Source organism: Eimeria tenella, genomic scaffold (genome assembly GCF_000499545.2).
Source record: "Eimeria tenella Houghton genomic scaffold, Eth_scaff124, whole genome shotgun sequence".
NCBI lineage: Eukaryota > Apicomplexa > Conoidasida > Eucoccidiorida > Eimeriidae > Eimeria > Eimeria tenella.
Window position 1 is genome coordinate 48,033 of NW_013541492.1, and position 18,850 is coordinate 66,882.

An 18,850-nucleotide genomic window follows, 5' to 3' on the forward strand; every position below is an offset into this window, starting at 1 on the left:
GAAACAGCAGCAGCAGCTGCTGCTGCAGGAGCTGCAGCAGCAGCAGCAGCAACCACAGCAGCGCAACAAGAAGCTGCCAAAGGCCCCCAAAAGGCTCACAGACTCACAAGAAGCCCAATGGGGCCCTTTAAAGCAGAACTCTGGCTGCTGCTGCAGCAGGGGGCCCCTCTGCAGCGTCCCTACTCTGCTGGGTTTAACGGGGCCCCTTAAACTTGGCCTGGGGGCCCCCAGAGTGGGCTTTTTAGGGTCTCAAATGGAGAGACAAATGGGCCAAAAAAGGCAAAGATGGGACAAAACAAATTGAGGTTAAAAGCCAAACAGAAAAGGGACCCCCAGGGGACCCCCAGGGGCCCCCCAGGGGCCCCCCACGGGCCCCCCAGGGGCCCTCCAGGGGCTCCCCAGGGGCCCCCCAGGGGCAGTCTTAGGCACTGGAGGGCCCCCCAGGGGGCCCCCAGTGCCTAAGACTGGCGCTGCTGCTTAGGGCCCCCAGCAGCCGCTGCAGCCAAAGGGCCCCTTAAGGGGCTCCACTTGTAATTAAGGGGCCCTTCGGGGCACCTCCTGGGGGCCCCCTGAAGGGGCCCCCCTGTGGGGCCCCCTCTAAGGGGCCCCCTGTAAGGGGCCCCTCTGTGGGGTCCTGAATAAGGCCCCTATGACGCCCAAAGCGGGGCCCCTCGCGGACGCCCCTGTGGGGGCTCCCTGTAGGGCTCCTTAATTTGTTGTTGTTCAGGGGGGCCCTCGGGGGGCCCCCAGGGGGCCCCCCGGGGGGCCCCCCTGGGGCCCCCATCACTTTGCGCGGGAACGTGCTGCGAGGGCAGAAGCCTGGAGACGCGAAACTGCTGCTTCTGTGTTGGCAAGAGATTGCAGCAGCTGCTGCACTGTCTCTGCCTGGACAGTCAGCAGCCGCAGCAGCGCGGGGGCCACCGCGGGCTGCTGCTCCTCGCTGCTGCTGCTGCTGCTGCTGCTGCAGGCCTCCGGCTTCTGCTGCTGCAGGCTCGACAGCCACACGCGCAGCCCGTCAATCCGCTGCTGCCAGTCCGCCCACTGAAACTCCTCCTGCAGCGCCACAAGCAGCAGCAGCAGCAGCTTAAATTGACTCGAGGAGAAAGCATGCATCAAAGGACACCACTGCAGCAACGTGACTGCCCATAGGCGAACCAGACTGCTAACGTTAACGGGAGCGATATGCTGCTGCTGCTGCTGCTGCTGCTGCTGCTGCTGCCAGCTCTGCTGCCGTCAGAGCACTAAGAGCTTTCGCTGCTGCTGCTGCTGCGTCGCGACAGTACCTGGATTTGAGCTAGCAGCTGCTCGTTTGCTGCTTCACACCGTGGATTCCTTTCACAGACGCCGCGGCTGACAGCCAACCCTGCAGCAGCAGCAGCAGCAGCAGCAGAAGCCAAGCAGCGTGCAACATAGCCAAAAAACCCCAACAAGTAGCGACGGTGCAGTGGGGTCAAACTGCTTCTCGTGCATCCGCAGCAGCAGCAACTGCTGCGTCGCCAACAGCAGCAGCAGCAGCAGCGACAACAGCAGCAGCAACGAGCAGCAGCAGCAGCAGCAAGAGCAGCAGCAACTGTGCGCACCTTCAACAAGCCCTACAGCTCTTATGAGGCTGTGGCCGAGCACTGCATGTCTCTTCTTAATTCGCCCCAGCTGCAGCACAAAGAGCAGCAGCTGCAGCAGCACGACGTTCGCAACAACTGCGGTAGCAGCAGCAGCAGCAGCGCCGCCAGCAGCAGCAGCAGCAGCAGGAGGCCCACTGACCGCTGCATTCATTTGGTTGTGCTTAGCAGCAAGGGCCTCCGTGTCTCTTGCTGTTGCTGCTGCTGCCTGCAGTATGGCTTCTGTCATTTCTGCTGCACCCGAAATGCGCGCAGCAAGGCCCTGCAGCCCCACCACAGGCACCACAACCCCTGCAGCAGCAGCAGCAGCAGCAGCAAAAGCAGCAGCAGCAAAAGCAGCAGCGGCAGCAAGGACAGCAGCAGCAGCAGCAGTACCAGACAAATGGTTAGTAACTGGCACACAGCTCAAGGCGGCGCATTGGCGCTCAACCGACTCGTGCTACATTAACTGCAGCAGCAGCAACTGCAGCAGAAACTGCAGCAGCAGCAGCAGCAGCAACTGCAGCAGCATCAGCAGCAGCAGCAAATGCTGCAGCTGCTGGTGAGGGCTCCTGTTGTTGCTACCGGCGCGCGTTCGGCTGCGGTTGCTGCTGCTGCTGCTGCGGCGGCATCAGAGAGTAAAGCTGAGTAATACTGCCCTTTCTACTGGGCCCTAAACCCTGAACCCTAAACCCTAAACCCTAAACCCTAAACCCTAAACCTAAAGCCTCGAGATACCTGCTTGTCTGTCAGGGTTTCTGTGAGCTGCGCGCTGCCACCTTGAAAGCAACTCTTGGCCCTGCTGCGGGGTTGCTGCTGCGAGCTGCTGCACTTTCTGCTCGAGCTGGAGGTTTTGCTGCTGCGCGCGGGTGAGGCCCGTGCTGCTGCTGCTGCTGCTGCTGCTGCTGTCCAAGTCGTACGAAAACCCTAGTGCTGCTGGGGTTTCGTCCTGCAGCAGCTGCTCAACCCGCTGCAGCCGCGACTGCAGCGACGCGAGATAATTCCTTGAATGAATTGGCAGGTCTTGGGGCGCTGCGCACAGCCAAACCCTAAACCCTAAACCCTAAACCCTAAACCCTAAACCCTAAACCCCGAACCCTAAACCCTAAACCCTAGGCGTGCATGCATGCGCAGCGCGTCAGAGGGCCTCCAGAGGCTTCAAGGGCACTGGAAGCGCCTCGCTAAAACTGAGGTGCAGCAGAAGGCGAACCTGCTGCTGCGGTTTGCTGCTGCTGCTGCTGCTGCTGCGGCTGCAGCTGCAGCCCTGTGGAAAGCCCAAAGAAGCTCGTCATTATCTTTGTTAACAAATGGCGCGCCTAGAGAAGCAGGTACACTTTGCTGCTGCAGCTGCTGCTGCAACTGCTGCTGCTGCTGGAGCTGCTGCTGCTGCTGGTCAGCTGCTTCGCGAGCTGCTGCTGCAACTGCTGCTGCAGCTGCTGGTGTGACGGCTACTTGCTGCTAGTGGAGCTGCTGCTGCTGCTGCTGTTGCTGCTGCTGTTGCTGCTGCTGCTTGCTGCAGCAGAGCGCGTTGCTCCTCTCTACTTGCTTTGTTTGGTGGCCGCCCCGAGGCTCATATAAAGAAAAGAAAATAATTTAAAATAAATAAAAGAAATTAAAAAAACAAAAAAAGAAGATGAAAAGAGCCCAAAGTGCAGCAGCAAGTGCCTTGAAGCCTCTGCTGCACTCCCCTGCTGATGTCACTGCAGCAAATAACTCCCCCTTTTATATTTGCTGCTGCTGCTGCTTTTGGCCTCCAATTCGAATTTAAATAACATTTAAAACAAATTAGGGGGCACAAGGGCCACGGGGGGCCCCCAGTACCCTCTGGGGGCCCCCAGGGGCCCCCACAGGAGCAGCTGGAGGACGCAGGAGCAGCAGACACGGCGCTTTGCGAGATAACAGCAGCACGAATTGTTAAATTAAATGGAAATATAAATTAAATTACTTTATTTTAAATATTGTGTTGGATTGTACAGGCAAAGATGCAATAGGAAAGAAAGATATAGCTCACTATCGCTGCTCTGTCTCCCGTGCCGTCTCCGCTGCTGCTGCTGCTCTTACTGCAGCTGCTGCGCTGCTGCCGCTGCTGCTGCTGCTGCTGAACTAGAACAACTAATGCCTCGGGAACACAGTTGCTTATTTTGAATTTAACTTTATTTTTTCAAAGAAGGAGGAAAAAAGAAAAAAGAATTCCGTTTGTTCCCACCTGCAGCTCGTCGAGCTGTCCGTACACCTCAGGTGACCTCTCTGCCTCTCTGGTCTTCTCTTTTTCCCTTTGTCTTTCCTTTTTTTTCTTCTTTTTCCTTCTCTTTACCCTCAAGATTGTGCAGACTCGCGGCCTCTGCACATCAGGGCTATCTGGAGGTAATAACTCACGCTAAACCCTAAGCCCTAAACCCTCAACCCTGAACCCTAGACCCTAAACCCTAAACCCTAAACCCTGGACCCTAAACCCTAAGGTGCAGCTCCTAAACCCCCGAGTCCAGACTGGCAAGAAGGAGTTTCTTGCCGCCCTTGAGGTGTACAGACACTCCTTTTTTGTCGCCTTTCGTGGCAGCAACTTTAAATTTCCACTTTTCAAGTGTCTAGACAAAAAAGGAGAAAAAAGGGAAAAAAGCTGAATAAGCAGCAGGCGAGTTGAGGTGTACGTACACCTCAACTGCTGCACACAGATTTCTTTCATTTCGCCGTCTCTGCTGCTCCTTGAGGGTTTAGGGTTTAGGGTTTAGGGTTTGTCTTGTCATAATTTTAAGTCAAGAGGAACTTCTTTTCTCTTTGCCGCCTCTGCCTTATAGCCTTGCTGCAGTTTGCTGCTGGCATGCCCTTTTTGAGGGTTTTGCTGCTGCTGCTTTCTCCGTCGCAACAGCTCTTTTTGCTTCTTCTTCTGCTGCTGCTGCTGCTGCAGGCAGGGCAGCGCAGCACAGCTTGCGGGGTGTACGTACACCACGATGAAGACGCTCCTGAACGCAGCAGCAGCAGCTGCTGCTGCTGCGCTGCTGCTGCTGGCTTCCCCCGCGCCTGCTGCTGCTGCTGCAGCACCAGACTGCCCCCTCTGCCAGCTGCGTAGGCTCGATGGTGAGCTTTTTTTTTCTTGTCTTTTTATTTCTAATTTGGTTTTATATTTTTATTCTCCGTCTCTTTTGTCTTTAGTTTCAATTTCAATTTTGTATTTTTATTCTTCATTTCTTTCTCTTTTTAATTCTTTTTTTTTCGCTTTTGCTGCTTTTCAAGTCCAGTTTCTACCTTTGGCGCTGCTGCTGCCGCTTTTCCCTTTTTGCTGCTGCCCTTTTGTCTCTTTTTTGCTTATTTCTGCTGCTGTCTCCGTTTGTGTCTTTGCTTCTTTTTGCTTCTGCTGCTGCTGCAGGTGCTCGCCCGCATCCTGCCCATGGCGCTGCGAACGAGCAGCTGCGGCTGCTGCAGCAGCAGCAGCAGCAGCAGCAGCAGGTGTTGCAGCAGCTGCAGCACCAGGGAACCACAAACCCAAATGCTCTAAGCAGGAATTTGCAGCAGCAGCAGCAGCCGCAGCAGCAAGCTGCTCCAAAGGCTATGACTCTAGCGGACTTTCAGATGATGCAAAGGGAAAAGCAGCAGCAGCGCCTGCAGCAGCAGCAGCAGCAGCAACAGCAGCAGCAGAGGCCCAAGGCCATAACTTTAGCAGACTTTCACAAGATGCAGCAGGAGAGGCAGGCCCAGAAGCAACTGCAGCAACAGCAGCAGCAGCAGCAACAGCAGCAGCAGCAGCAACAGCAACAGCCAGAACGACCGGTTAAAACGATGACCCTTCAGGAGTTCCAGAAGCAGCATAGGCTAAGAGGACCACACAATCAGCAGCAGCAGCAGCAGCATCAGCACCACCATCTGCCCATGCCGCCTCACCAGTTTGCACCGCAGCAACAGCAGTATCCGCAGCAGCAGCAGCAGCAGCCACCGATGCTGCCGCCGCAGTACCCGCAGTATCAGCCGCAGAATAACTATCCGCCGCAGCACCTGCCGCAGCAGCAATTCCCTCAGCACCTGCCGCAGCAGCAATTCCCTCAGCACCCGCAGCAGCAGCAGCAATATCAGCCTTACCCCTACCAGCAGCAGCCGCAGCAGCACCCGCAGAACCCGCTGCAGCAGCAGCAGTACCAGCCATATCCCCAGCAGCAGCAGCAGCAGCAGCGTCCGCAGCTCCCACACCAGCAGCCGAACTACTTCCAGGGCCCACAGCAGCAGCAGCAGCAGGAGAACTACCCGCAGGGCCCACAGCAGCAGCAACAGCAGCCGAACTACCCGCAGGGCCCACAGCAGCAGCAGCAGCAGCAGCAGCAGCCGAACTACCCGCAGGGCCCACAGCAGCAGCAGCAGCAGCCGAACTACCCGCAGGGCCCACAGCAGCAGCAACAGCAGCCGAACTACCCGCAGGGCTCACAGCAGCAGCAGCAGTACTACCAGGGACAGCAGCAACAGCCGGCTTTCCCGATTCCGCAGCAGCAGTTTCCCCAGCAGCAGTTCCCACAGCAGTGGCGTCCGCAGCCGCAGCCAGGGCAACAGCAGCAGGAGCAACAGCAGCCCCCGCAGCAGCAGCCGCAACAGCAGCAGCAGCCACAGCAGCAGCAGCCGGGAAAGCAGGAGGAAGTGCTCCCGCTGCTGAACTTGCCCTCTTGGCTGCCCAGCTGGCTGCACCCCTCCAGCAGCAGCAGCAGCAGCAGCAGCAGCACAACCACAACCACAACCACAACCACCACCACCACCACCACCACCACTTCGAAGCCCCCAGCCAAGCCCCTCCTGAGTTTGAGTGTACCGACACTCCAGGACCTTTTCCTCTCCGTCAAGGGGCAGCAAACAACAACAACAACAACCCCACCCCAACCGCCTTCCCCCTCCTCTCCGCCGCCCCCAGCAGCAAGCAGCAGCAGCAGCAGCAGCAGCACCAGCGGCAGCGGCAGCGGCGGCAGCAGCAGCAGCAGCGGCCGCGGGCCTCTAGCGAACATCTTCGGCAACCTTCCAACCCCTGCTTGGCTGCCGCTGCCCAGGAGCTCAGATGCAGCAGCAGAACCAGCAGCAGCAGCAGAAGCAGCAGAAGCAGCGGAAGCAGCAGCAGCAGAAGCAGAGGTAGCAGAGGAAGATGACGCAGCCGTGACGCTGCGACAGGCAGAAGCAGCAGAGCCGCAGCCGCAGCAGCAAGAGGAGCAGCAGCAGCAAGAGGCGCTGCAGCAGCAACTTGAAGCACACCACTACAGAGACTTGCTGCAGCAAAAGCCCAGCCCCATTACAGGCATTAGCGACCTCATTGAATCTATTCCGCAGCAGCAGCAGCTAGAGCAGCAGCTAGAGCAGCAGATGCCAGAGGAGCAGCAGCAGCAGGAGGCGTCGCAGCAGCCAGAGCAACAGCAGCCAGAGCAGCAGCAGCAGGAGGCGTCGCAGCAGCCAGAGCAACAGCAGCCAGAGCAGCAGCAACAGGAGCAAGAGGGGCAGCAACAGCAACAGCAGCCTGAGCAACAAAACGAGGCCGCGCAGCAACTGGAGGAGCAGCAGCAGCAGCAAGCCAGTGCAGCGGCTGCTGCTGCAGCGGATACAGCCGCAGCAGAGGCACCTGCTGCAGCAGAGGCAGCAGGAGAGCCTGCCGCAGCTGAAGCAGCTGCAGCGGAGCCCGCTGCAGCAGCTGTAGCAGAGCCCGCTGCAGCAGAGGCAGCTGCAGAGCCCACTGCAGCGGAACCAGCTGCTGCAGAGGCTGCTGCGGCTGAGGCTGCTGAGCAGTAAGTGCAGCAGCAGCAGCAGAGGGCCCGAGGGCGCCTCTGTGCAACAGCAGCGCGGCCCTGGGCCATCGTTTTCTGCTGCTGCAGCAGCAGCAGCCGGTGCAGACGCTGCCGCCGCGGCAGCGGCAGTGTGATCGATTGTGTTATGCTGCTGCTGCTGCAGCAGCAGCGGCAGTGTGACCGATTGTGGTGTGCTGCAGCAGCAGCAGCGTGAGCAAGTGTGGAAACAGCCGCGTCGTTTGCTCCTAATTCTAATTAGAGTCTACAAATAGCTTTGCAGTGCAGCTAGCTAGCTCGCTAGCCAGTAGGTTAGTGCCCCACAAGTGCCCTACTAGCTGCTGCTGCTGCTGCTAACCCTCGCAGCACGCTACATATAAAGAAAGACACGCGTTAACTAGCTCGTGGGTCCCCCTTTGGGCGGAAAGACACGGCAAACGGCCACTGCGGCCCTTGCTGCTGCTGCTGCTGCAGCCTGCGGCAGCAAACATCCCCTTCCCCTCCTTGCTGCAGCAGGAGGTGCTGCTGCTGCCGGCCAGCAGGCGGCGCAGCACCTCAGCAGCAACCGGCGTCTACCCTCGCAGCCCTGGGGTCCCCATGAGCCCGCTTAACGCAAAAGCAGCAGGAAGGGGCGCCTGCGGCAGCAGCAAGCAGTAGCAGCAGCAGCAGCAGCAGCAGGATACAAAGCCGGCGCGCCGCACGGCCACGGAGTGTCAGTAGCTGCAGCGCGGAGCGGCGCGGCCCTGGCGCCGCAGGAGCAGCAGCAAAAGAGATTCAGGGTGCAGCAGACGCGCCGCGCGGCGCAGGAGCAGCAGGGGAGGGGTGGCTTCTAGAGAAGCCTAAGCGGAGAGGGGAGAGTGGGGTGTCTGTACACCTGGGCCCGCCGCGGGGCGGCCTCAGAAGATCTCGCGAAGTGGAAAAAGAGCCACTCGGCGCTGCGGGGAGCTGGAAAGCGCGGAAAAGGAGGCGGGGCCGAGTGCGGGGCGCGGGAGGCTCACTGGGACATCTTTTTGCTTTTGCTTTTCTTGGGAAGCAGCACGGAGTGGACGTTGGGCATGACGCCGCCAGAGGCAATGGTGACCCCGCCGAGGAACTTGCTCAGCTCCTCGTCGTTGCGCACCGCCAGCTGGATGTGCCGCGGGATGATGCGGGTTTTCTTGTGGTCTCTGGCGGCATTTCCGGCAAGTTCGAGGATTTCGGCGCACAAATACTCCAAAACTGCAGCCATGTAGACGGGGGCCCCCGCGCCGACGCGCTTGGCGTAGCGGCCCTTCTTGAGGTAGCGGCCGATGCGGCCCACGGGGAACTGGAGGCCGGCCTTGGCGCTCTTGCTGGTGCTTTTGCCGCTTTTTTTGGCGCGTCCGCCCTTTCCTTTCGCCGACATTTTCGCAAACGGGGTGTTCGATCTTGGCGCCGCGAGGAGAAAAGAATCTTGTGGAGCTTCCGCGGCTTCCGGGCCGTCCGCGGTGCGGCGCGCGGGCGGCGCGGCGGCCGGGGGCCCGGGCCCTCTCCCCGCGCGCGGCGAGCTGCTGCCGCGGCTGGCTAGCAGCAGCAGCAGCAGCAGCAGCAGCAGCAGCGGCGGCGCTCCGCAGCGCGCGGCTTCGCACCCGGTGCGCGCGCGGCGCGCGCACGCCGCGCGCGCCCCGCAGCCAGCCAGAGCCGCCCCCGCCCCGCAGCAGCAGCAGCCCCACCCCCCCCCCCTTCACTTGGAAAAATCCTGCAATTCCTCCCCAGCGAAGCAACAACAGCAGCAGCAATGGCGCGAACCAAACAGACGGCGCGCAAGTCCACCGGCGGCAAGGCCCCCCGCAAACAACTCGCCTCCAAGGCCGCCCGCAAGTCCGCCCCCGTCGCCGGAGGCATCAAAAAGCCCCACAGGTACCGCCCCGGCACCGTCGCCCTCCGCGAAATCCGCAGGTACCAAAAAAGCACGGACCTGCTGATTCGCAAGCTGCCTTTCCAGCGGCTGGTCCGCGAGATCGCGCAGGACTTCAAGACGGACTTGCGTTTCCAGTCCTCCGCGGTGCTCGCGCTGCAGGAGGCTGCGGAGGCGTACCTCGTGGGTCTTTTCGAGGACACCAACTTGTGCGCCATCCACGCCAAGCGCGTCACCATCATGCCCAAGGACATCCAGCTGGCCCGCAGGATTCGCGGCGAGCGCTCGTAGCGGGCTGCGCGGCCTTTGTGCGCCGCTGCTGCTGCTGCTGCTGCTGCTGCAGCAGCGGCGGCGGCGGCGGCGGCGGCTGCGGAGCCTCGGGGCGCGCGCGCACGCGGTTCGGAGGTGTATAGACAGCTAGTCTTCGTTTCCCTTAGGCTTCACTAGAAGCCACCAGCCCTCCCATCCCCTCATTTGGGGTTTGGGTTTCCGGCGCGCCCGCGCCGGGCAGCTCCGCCCAGGGGTTTCGGGGGGCCTGCTGCTGCGCAGGGGGCTTGCGGCTGGGCGGGCCCCGCGCGGCAGTGGCGAGGGTCTAGGGTTTGGCAGCAGCAGTGGCGAGGGTCTAGGGTTTGGCTGCAGCAGCGGCGACTGGGGGGGGTTTAGGGTTTTGCAAGGCAGTGACTGAGGGTTTGGGCGCAGCAGCTGGCCGCGGACTTGCCGCGCCGTGGCGCTGGCCGCTTTTTCCCTCATTGAGGGTTTGCAGGCCCTCCCTATCCGCTGGTTCGGGGTTTGCAGGCCCTGCTTATTCGCTCGTGAGGGTTTGTAGGCCCTGCCTGTCCTCTGGTTGAGGGTTTGCAGGCCCTGCTTATTCGCTCATGAGGGTTTGGAGGCCCTGCCTACCCGCTGGTTGGGGGTTTGCAGGCCCTGCTTATCCGCTGCTTCAGGGTTTACATCCCCTGCTTATTCGCTCGATGGGGGTTGTCTGTACTATGGGCCCCCAGCTTCGGGGATGACCTCTACGTGCTGCTGCTGCAGAGCAGCAGCAGCAGCAACAACAGGAAGGAACCGTTCCTCCGTTACTACGCACTCTGAACTTGAATGTTTCGAAACGGAATATGAGTCAAGACAATTAAACAGAGCTAGATGTGATTCATTGAAACAGAGATTGATTAATTATGTGAAAAATAATGCCAGATGGAGTTTATTTTAATTCAAATGTCTCCTTCCGCGGTGGCGGGCGGAAGTTGAATTGTGGTGCCTGCGGTTGAGGTGTACGTACATCTCTGTACGTACGTCTCGCGCGCGCAAAGAGGGTGGATCGGAATTGTTTTATTTCGTCCTTTAAAGGATTGTTCGCAAAAGATTATCCAAAACTCAAATTGTCTGCAGGTTATTTAGAGTCAGACAGATCCCCCCATCAGCTCGCGGATGCGGCGCCGTAGCCCTTCTTCCTGCAGCAGCAGCAGCACAGTATGATGAGTTGCTGCAGCACGAACAGCAGCAGTGGCTGCAGGGAAACAGGGAACAGGCTGCAGTAGCAGCAAAGGGCACGTTGCAAGCAACAGCAGCGACAGCTGCTGCTGCTGCTAGTAAGCAGAGCAAAGGGCACATTGCAAGCAACGACAACTGCTGCTGCTGCTAGTAAGCAGGGAGAGGAAAACAGCAGCAGAAGAAAATAGAGGCTAATATCGGGGCTGCTGAAGAAGCATAAGTGGAGAGAATGAGATGCGAAGTGCACTAAGGGGCTGCTGCTGCTGCTGCAGCTGATGTGTGCGCGTTGCTGCTGCTGCTGTTCCCTGCTGCTGCAGCTGGTGTCACTTCTGCTGCTGTTGCTGCTTGTGCTCCTTTTGCTACCGCTGCTGCTTCTAGTGCTGCTCCTGCTGCTCGCTTCTCCTGGCAGAGCATCTTCAGCAGCAGCAGCAAGCGCACTCGCAGCAGCAGCAGCAGCAGCAGCAGCAACCGCGCTCGCAGCAGCAGCAGCAGCATCTGACCTCCAGGTCTTCTCCGTCATTTGCATTCACTTTTCTTCTTTTCCTCCGCGAGCTGCCGTCCGACTTATACATAGGAAAGCCCTGAGAGCAGCAGCAGCAGCACCAGCAGCAGCAGCAGCAGCAGCGGGAAAAGTTTCATTTTACTTTAAAAGAAAATTTAATAAAACAAAAATAATAAATTAAAGACATGCCGCAGAATTGTGCCATTTAAAACAATAACAGAATTTAAAGAAGAAATAAACTAAGAAAAAAGAAACCTGCCAATACACCTGGAGCTCAAGATACACGCAGGCCCAGACCTTCAGGTGTCTTTACACCGCATTAGAACGGTAGAATGACAGTTTCTTTTAATTCTTTTTTCTTTCTTTGGAAAAAAGAAAAAGAATTTAAAGGTTCTAAAGGAGTAAATTGTGTCTTACTGCATTTTCATCGTCGCTGAACTCTTCATTTACCTTCCGCCGCTGCTGCTGCCGCTGCTGCTGCTGCTGCTGCTGCTGCCCAGCTCCCGCTGCAGCAAGCTTTTGCTGCCTCCTCTTCTCTCTCTGCCGCCGACCTGCAACAGCAGCAGCAGCAACAGCAGCAGACTGTTGAAGGAGACTTTTCTCGTGCTGCTGCTGCTGCTGCTGCTGCTGCTGCTGCATCTGCGGTTTGGGGTGTACATACAGCTCGTGTTGCTTGCCTCTGCTATAAGTTTTCTTTTTGAATTTTTTTGTTTTTTTGTTGTTTTCTGCTTCTTCTGGATTCTCCAATTCTGCTTCTTCTTTTCTTTTTTTCAACAAACTCGCAAAAGCAGCAATCCGTTCTTTCTGAGAACGACACTCTCTGACACAAATGCATTTATTTTTTATTTCTGTTTGATAAAAGTTGAAGCAAAAAGAATATGAAAAGTGAAATCTTTCATTTTATTTTAATCAGAAAGAACAAAAAAGGATATAAACACTGGCACAAATGCACTTTTTGATTTTCTTTTTAATTAGAATTGAAGCAAAAAGAACATGAAAAATGGTTTCTTTTTCTATTCTTTTTGATTCTTTTTGATTAAAATGAAATATAAAAAGATATCGCTTTTCATATTCTTTTTGCTTCTTTTTTAATCAAAAGAATCAAAAACGGATTTCACTTTTATATTCTTTCTGCTTCTCTTTTAATCAAAAGAATCAAAAACAGATTTCACTTTTTATATTCTTTTTGCCTTGATTTTAATTAAAAAGAAAATAAAAAAAGAATTTTAAAAAATTATTGCTCCAAATCGCTACCGCGCGCTGTACAGACACCGGAACACGCCCAATGAGCACACTGCTCTATAATTATAAATACAAATATAAATAAAAACAAATATATAAATATAAATATATGTATATGAATATAAATATAAATATACATATAAATATAAATATAGATATAAATATAAATTCACATCTTAATTTAAAGCTTAATTTAAATAATATGTATATGTGTCAAGACATTCATATATATATTATATATTATATATATATTTACTAGAAGAGATTAGCTGTTGGTATTATCTTTCACTTAAAAATGCTGCCGCCAAATCAAATAAGCAAAAATAAAAAGCAGAAGCAAAACGAAGGGCCGCAGCAGCAACAGCAGCACGGCAGCAACATAAACAGCAGCAGCAGCAAGAGCAGCAGCAGTGACAGCAGCAGCAGCAGCAGCGCACCTTAATTTTAACTTTTCGCGCATCTTCCAGCGCAAACTGCACAATGGGGCGCCTCGCCTCCCGCTGCTGCTGCTGCTGCTGCTGCACCTGCTCGTTGGGCCTCGAAAAGAAGCTGCTGCTGTCTCGAACTGCATGCAGCAGCTGCAGCGTCTCCGCAAAGTCGCACTTTAAATCAACAAAACAAAACCCCAAAGACCTCCGGGGGGCCCCCGGGGGCCCCCTGCGGCCTTTGGGGTTTTTCGGTTCGCGAATGACTGCCACCTGCAGACAAGTCTCAGTGGATCATTTCTTTTTTATTCTTTTATTTCAAAGTTTCCCTCTGCTGCTGCAGCAGCTGCTGCTGGCGAGATGAAAGGAAGGAAATGCAGAAAAAGAAATGAAGAAAAGTGCAGACAGGAGCGTCACACGCGGTGTACGTACACCCCAAGTTGCATGCAGCAGCTGTACATACACTCCACGCTGCAGCGCAGCAACGAACCTTTCCAATTGCTGCTGCCGCTTTCGCTTTCCATTCCTTAGACTTCTTGCCCTTGGCGTGCTGCTGCTGCTGCTGCTGCCGTTCTTTTGGCTGCTCCTGCTCTTGCTGCTGCTCGAAATCCCCGTCTGCTTGCTCTGCAGCAGCAGCAGCAGAAGCAGCAGCAGCTGCTGCAGCAGGAGACTCTGCATGCTCTTTCAAAATGGAAGCCAAAAGGCCCACCAGCTTTTCCCTTATGAAGTTCGCGTCCGCCCAGCGCGGCAAATTGCGCAGACAAAGCCCTGAATGCAAACCCTAAACCCTAAACCCCAGCATTTTGGCTTTCTTGCTCAGGGTTTACGCGCGCCAGCTAAAAGCCCCTGGCCGCTGCGGGGGCCCTTAAACCCTAAACCCTATACCCTAAACCCTAAACCCCAAACCCTAGCCCAGACCCTAAACCCTCGCAGGGTTGCGCACTCCTTTTGTTGACAAAAATATTAGGGTTTTTGAGTTTTTCTTTTGTCTCGTTGTAGGCAGCATTAACTAGGATTTCTTCTTGAGGACTTAAACCCTTAAAGGGTTTGCTGGGAAGTCCGTAGAAGGCCAGCTGGTGGCCTCGGCGGCGCGGGCCCTCCAGAGCCCTGCAGTTGCAGTGTACATATACCCCAAGTTCAGGTGCCCCCGCAGCACATCCCCAGGTGTACATACACCCCAATTCGCGCCACATTTCACTAAACTTCCTTCAAACTGCCGCCGCATTAGAGAAAAGAAGCATTTAAGGGCAGTTTCGCCAGCTGTACGTACACCCGAGATCGCGGAGGTGCGCATACACCCCAAAGCTACGGTGTACGTACACTCCAAAGCAGAATTTGAACGGCCAGATCCTCCAGCTTTCGCTCGAGCTTATTAAAATGCATTTTAAATATATATTTAGAATTAAAAAGAGGGTTATTTTTTAAGTGATGAGCATTGGTTTGGGATTTTCGCATTTTTCACCCTGAATGGCCGTGCTGCTGCTGCTGCAGTTAAGGATCTGCAAAGGGCAAATTGGATCGAAATTCCGCCTTTTTAAGGGATAAAAAGAGCGAATTAAATGCAAATTTAAATATTTGAATTAATTGAATTAAAATACTACTAATTTATTGCATTAAAAGAATAAATTTAGTTACTTTTTCCCTTCCACCTCACTTTTTTTGCCGCCGCTCCTGAGCCGCCTCTTTGGCCTTCTCGCGGCTTAGCGCCGGCAGCACCTGCAGGCGCCTGCCCTTCAGCAAAAGTGCTGCGCCGCGGGCTGCGTCTGTTTGCTGCTGCTGCTGCTGCTGCTGCTGCAGCGGGTCGTCGTCCAGCTGCAGTAGCTGCTGCTGCTGCTGCGCAGCCAGCAGGTGCGACAGCCGCTTCTGCTGCCGCCCCGACAGCAGCTCCAGTTCTCTTTCATATGCAGCAGAAGCAGCAACAGCGCGCTGCGCAGCAGCCTGCAGCAGCAGCAGCAGTAGCAGCAGAGGCAGCAGTATTTTATTCAAATATAAAAAGAAATAAATATAAAAAGTCAAATTAATTTCGACATTTAAAATGGATTTAAACAAAATAAACATTTATGTCTTCGTGCAAACAAATGCGTACAGGCCAGGGGGATTCTTGTGCCTATACAGTGCACATTCAAATGCACTATATAAATATATTTACAAATATATTTTATAAACAGAATTTAAAAATACAATTTAAAAATATACTTTAAAAATATAATCTATAAATATATTTTACATTTTGTACAAATTAACTGTCATAATTAATGAAAGCGGCACATATGAGTGCCTCCAGGCTGCATGCAGCAGAGGCGAGAGCAGCAGAGGGTCACAGCAGCAGCAGCAGCAGCAGCAGCAGCAGCAAGCGCGAATGGCGAAAGCAGCAGCAGCAGCAGCTGTAGCAACAATCAGGTCCACTGCAGCAGCAGCTGCTGCAGCAGCATCCGCACGAACACTCTGCTGCTGCAGCAGCACAAGCCGAAGCAGCTGCTGCCGCAGCACCGAAGCCACTATTGAAATAAGCAGCAGCAGCAGCAGCAGCAGCATCGACGGCATCACCAGGAGCAGCAGCAGCAAAAGCGACGGCATCAGCAGCACCACGGAAAGCAGCAACAGCAGCAAGAAAAGCATCGACCGCAGCGCCGAAAGCAGCAGCAGGAGCACCAAACACATCGACAGCGCCGCCAAAAGCACCAGCTGCAGCAGCAGCAGCAGCAGCAGCAGACCTCTTCGGCGAAGTAGACGAAGGCAGCCCCCTTGCAGTCCCCTCTGTCAGTTTTCACTAAATGGATTTCTTTTATTTCGCCAAAAGAATTCAAAAGAGAAGACACAGCAGCTGCGTCTGCGTCGAAGGGCAAGTTGCGCACAAACACGGAGCAGCGCAGCTGCTGCTGCTTCCGCTGCTGCTGCTGCTGCTGCTGCTGCTTCTGCGGCTGCTGCTGCTTCTGCGGCGGCTGCTGCTGCGGCTTTTCTGGTGACTGCGACGTTGCCTCGTGGTTGCTGTGCTTTCGCTTCTTCGCTTTTGCTCCCTGCTGCTGCTGCTGCTGCTGCTGCGCTGCAGTTGCGTCCCCGTTAGTTTGGTTGCTGCCATCTGCAGCAGTTCTCTTTCTCTTCTTTTCAGTCCCCTGCCTCCCGCCCTTGTGCTGTTGCTGCAGCTGCTCAGAGTCCCACTGCTGCTGCTGCTGCGGGCTCTCAGCTGGCTCGTGCTGCTGCTGCTGCTGCTGCTGCTGCTGTCTGCGTTTGCCGTTTCTTGCGTTGGGGTCCCGCGGCTTTCTGAATTTCCCCTTCGAGAATTTGCCTCGGGGGGCCCTGGGGCCCTTCGCCTTCATTTTGTTTTCTTTTTTGTTGTTTTTGTTTAGTTTTATTTTTAATGAAATTGATTATAAGAGAAGAACTGCAGCAGCAGCAAGGGGTGCATGCAAGGGGGAAAAGCCCCAAAGGAGCTGCACAGAAAGAGCTAAAAACCCACGAAAATGCCTCGAAAGGAACGTTACAGTCAACTGCAGCAGCAGCAGCTGCTGATGCTGCTGCTGCTGCTCCGTGGCGCGGATCGCGTCGATGCTGCTTCTGCTGCTGCTGCCGCTGCTGCAGTTCCTGCTGCCTTCGCTGTCTAGAAATGCGTTAGGAAATTTTATGTTGAATATTTAATTCAATAATTGAAAACTAAACGAATTCGGCGGAAAGCCACGGCCGCCACAGAGAGCAGCCAAGAGGGGGGCCCCACGGCGGTGGGGGCAAGAGGCGTTTTGAACTTGTCCGAGGGGAAATAAAAAAAAATTTAAATAAAAGTCTAAAAAGTAAATTTAAAATGCAAAAACAATAACTGCGGTCGAAGAAGAAGCAAGCGTCACGCCCTTCCGGGTGTATGTACACCTGAGCGCCAGCAGCAACACCGGCCTCAGCCGCGGGGGCCCCCGACAAAGCGCAGCCTCTATAAGGCCATTTTAAATGATTTTGCGTATTTAAAAGAAATAAAATATATAAAAAGAAAAATGAATTCATTTAAAATAAAAAGAAGCGAAAAGAAGAGAGCATCCAAATACGGGCGCCGGGGATCGAACCCGGGATCTTTCGCGTGTGAGGCGAACGTCATAGCCACTAGACCACGCCCGCGGGAACAGCTCCGTTTTTTTCCGTTTTTGTTTTATTTCTTTTATTTCTTTTACTTATTTATCTAACCCTCTTATTTCTTTTTTTATTCATTTCTGTTATTTTAAATGGTCTTCTGTCTCCCGTCTTTAAGGCCTGCTGCAGGTGTGCTGCTGCTGCCATCTCGCCAGCAGCTCCTCTCCTTTTGGAGCCCCACAGGACTTGCTTTTGTCTTCCCGCCGCTGCTGCTGCTGCTGCTGCTGTTGCTGCTGCTGTTACTGCTGCTGCTGTTGCTGCTACTGTTACTGCTGCTGCTGCTGCTCGCGGGGCGCCTTGAGTTGCTGTGAGCCCCTGCTCGTGATTATTCTCAAAACAGGAACAATAAAGTCCTTTACGAGGAGAAAACAAAAAAGAAACAAAATGGAAAAGAAATGGAATTGCTGAGGGCCTGCAAAGAGGCGCATTGGGGTGTATGGACACCGCGACCTCGGGGTGTATGCGCAGCTCTTTTCTGCAATGTACGTACACCTCAAGTCGGCGCCCGTTGCTGCCTCGGCTTTGAGGTCTTGAAGAGTTTGGAGCTGCTGCCGGGTGTCTGTACACCTGGAGGGCGAACGGGGCAGCCGCGAAATCGATGCAGCAAGAGGCCTCTGCTGCTTCCAAAAGAAGAGGCCCCTGGGGCCCTTGGATTAGCTGCTAAACACCTCCGTCACCAGCAGCAGCAGCAGCAACAGCAGCAGCGAAAGAGCAGCAGCAGCAGCGGCGCAGCAACTGCACACTGTCGACCCCTTCAGGTGCTGCTGCAGCTGCTGCAGCACAGCACGCAGATGCGCAGCTGCTGCTGCTCGCAGTGCAGCAACAGCTCTGAAGCTTTTAAAAGCAAATATAACTTTAAAATAAAAGGGAAAAAGAAGAAGGGGGCTGGAGCCGCGCAAGTGTTTGCTGCTGCGCGGCTTTGGGGTGGACTTGCACAGGGGCGGTCGAGACGCGGAGGCGCGGCGCGGGAAGCGCGGGCTGACTCGGGTCTTTTTCGTTGGAAAAGGGTTTAAATGCCACTTTTAAAGTAATTAAAAACGAATTTAGTCCGAAGAAACCGCGAAAAATGAAAGAACTGGAACTAACCAGTGGTGCTGTCTGCGCACCGCCGCCGACCGCCGGTCACCTGAGGTGCCTGTACACCCCAGAGGCGTTTCCTGCTGCTGCGTCCAAAGCCCGCATTTCCTTTTTATCGAATAAGTAAATTGGAAACACTTGTCTTTCCAAGTTTAAATAAGTCATTTGGCGTTGATTTTTGGCTCGAAGCCGGCGCTGCAGCTGCCTGTGCCTGCAGCTTTTCGCGCTGCTGCTCGTGCAAAGCGCGGCTGCTGCGCCGTGTGCAGCGGGGGGCCCGTGTGCGGCTTTTCCAGCCCCTTTTCCTTTTCTTTTTTGTTCTTTTCGGATTTATTTTCTTAAAAATTACCTTTTTGTGCCTCCAGCGACTTCCAGAGGCCGCCGAGCGCCCGCTTTCCCCCCCCGCCGGCGGGCCAGCTTCCCTCCGTTGCTAACAGGCAATGGCGCAGGACCTTTTGGGGGCCCTGGCGCTGCCGCGGCCCTCACTGGACCCTCTGGGGCCCCTTGCTGCTGCGGCAGCAGCAGCAGCAGCAGCAGACGCGGCAGAGTCCGAGCCCACCACTACCGACGCCTCCCGCCTTTCCCCAGCAGAACTCACCCCCAGCCAAGAGGGGCCCCTCCAGGAGAGCCCCAGGGGCCCTTTCGAGGAATTCCCGGGCCCCCCTCCCCCTCCCGAGGGGCCCCCCCCTCCCGAGGGGCCCCCCGCTCCCGACGGGCCCCCCAGGGCCGGGGGCCCCCCCCCCCTGCAGGCGGGGGAAGCCGGGGGCCCCCCCCCCCCCCCCCCCCCGGGG

General features: G+C 55.4%; 6 protein-coding genes across 6 annotated transcripts in view; 3 read left to right on the forward strand and 3 right to left on the reverse strand.

Moving 5' to 3' along the window:
* Positions 1–783: 783 nt before the first annotated feature.
* ETH_00016625 (uncharacterized protein) lies at positions 784–2,890 on the reverse strand (the record flags this gene model as incomplete). The annotated part of the gene is made up of 6 exons (XM_013373200.1): positions 784–1,053; positions 1,284–1,363; positions 1,581–1,650; positions 1,762–1,910; positions 2,337–2,630; positions 2,809–2,890. 6 exons carry the CDS (start codon positions 2,888–2,890, stop codon positions 784–786), a joined length of 945 nt encoding a protein of 314 aa, XP_013228654.1.
* A 1,656-nt stretch (positions 2,891–4,546) lies between these two features.
* On the forward strand, positions 4,547–7,343 carry ETH_00016630 (uncharacterized protein; the record flags this gene model as incomplete). The annotated part of the gene is made up of 2 exons (XM_013373201.1): positions 4,547–4,673; positions 4,963–7,343. 2 exons carry the CDS (start codon positions 4,547–4,549, stop codon positions 7,341–7,343), a joined length of 2,508 nt encoding a protein of 835 aa, XP_013228655.1.
* Positions 7,344–7,729: 386 nt separating this feature from the next.
* Positions 7,730–8,720, reverse strand: ETH_00016635 (histone H2A, putative; the record flags this gene model as incomplete). The annotated part of the gene is made up of 2 exons (XM_013373202.1): positions 7,730–7,811; positions 8,335–8,720. 2 exons carry the CDS (start codon positions 8,718–8,720, stop codon positions 7,730–7,732), a joined length of 468 nt encoding a protein of 155 aa, XP_013228656.1.
* Positions 8,721–9,092: 372 nt separating this feature from the next.
* Positions 9,093–9,503, forward strand: ETH_00016640 (histone H3; the record flags this gene model as incomplete). Its single annotated transcript, XM_013373203.1, has 1 exon — positions 9,093–9,503. The coding sequence occupies one exon, from the start codon at positions 9,093–9,095 to the stop codon at positions 9,501–9,503; it is 411 nt and encodes a 136-aa protein (XP_013228657.1).
* A 1,446-nt stretch (positions 9,504–10,949) lies between these two features.
* ETH_00016645 (uncharacterized protein) lies at positions 10,950–16,189 on the reverse strand (the record flags this gene model as incomplete). Its single annotated transcript, XM_013373204.1, has 8 exons — positions 10,950–11,117; positions 11,204–11,284; positions 11,623–12,009; positions 12,885–13,145; positions 13,363–13,640; positions 13,816–13,979; positions 14,527–14,810; positions 15,587–16,189. The coding sequence occupies 8 exons, from the start codon at positions 16,187–16,189 to the stop codon at positions 10,950–10,952; spliced, it is 2,226 nt and encodes a 741-aa protein (XP_013228658.1).
* A 2,310-nt stretch (positions 16,190–18,499) lies between these two features.
* ETH_00016650 (uncharacterized protein) overlaps positions 18,500–18,850 on the forward strand; it is a gene marked incomplete at both ends in the record, with an annotated part of 1,955 nt that continues 1,604 nt past the window's right edge. Inside the window, one exon of the mRNA XM_013373205.1 lies at positions 18,500–18,849. Within this exon, the coding sequence (XP_013228659.1) occupies positions 18,500–18,849 (350 nt within the window). The remainder of the gene's footprint in view (position 18,850) is intronic.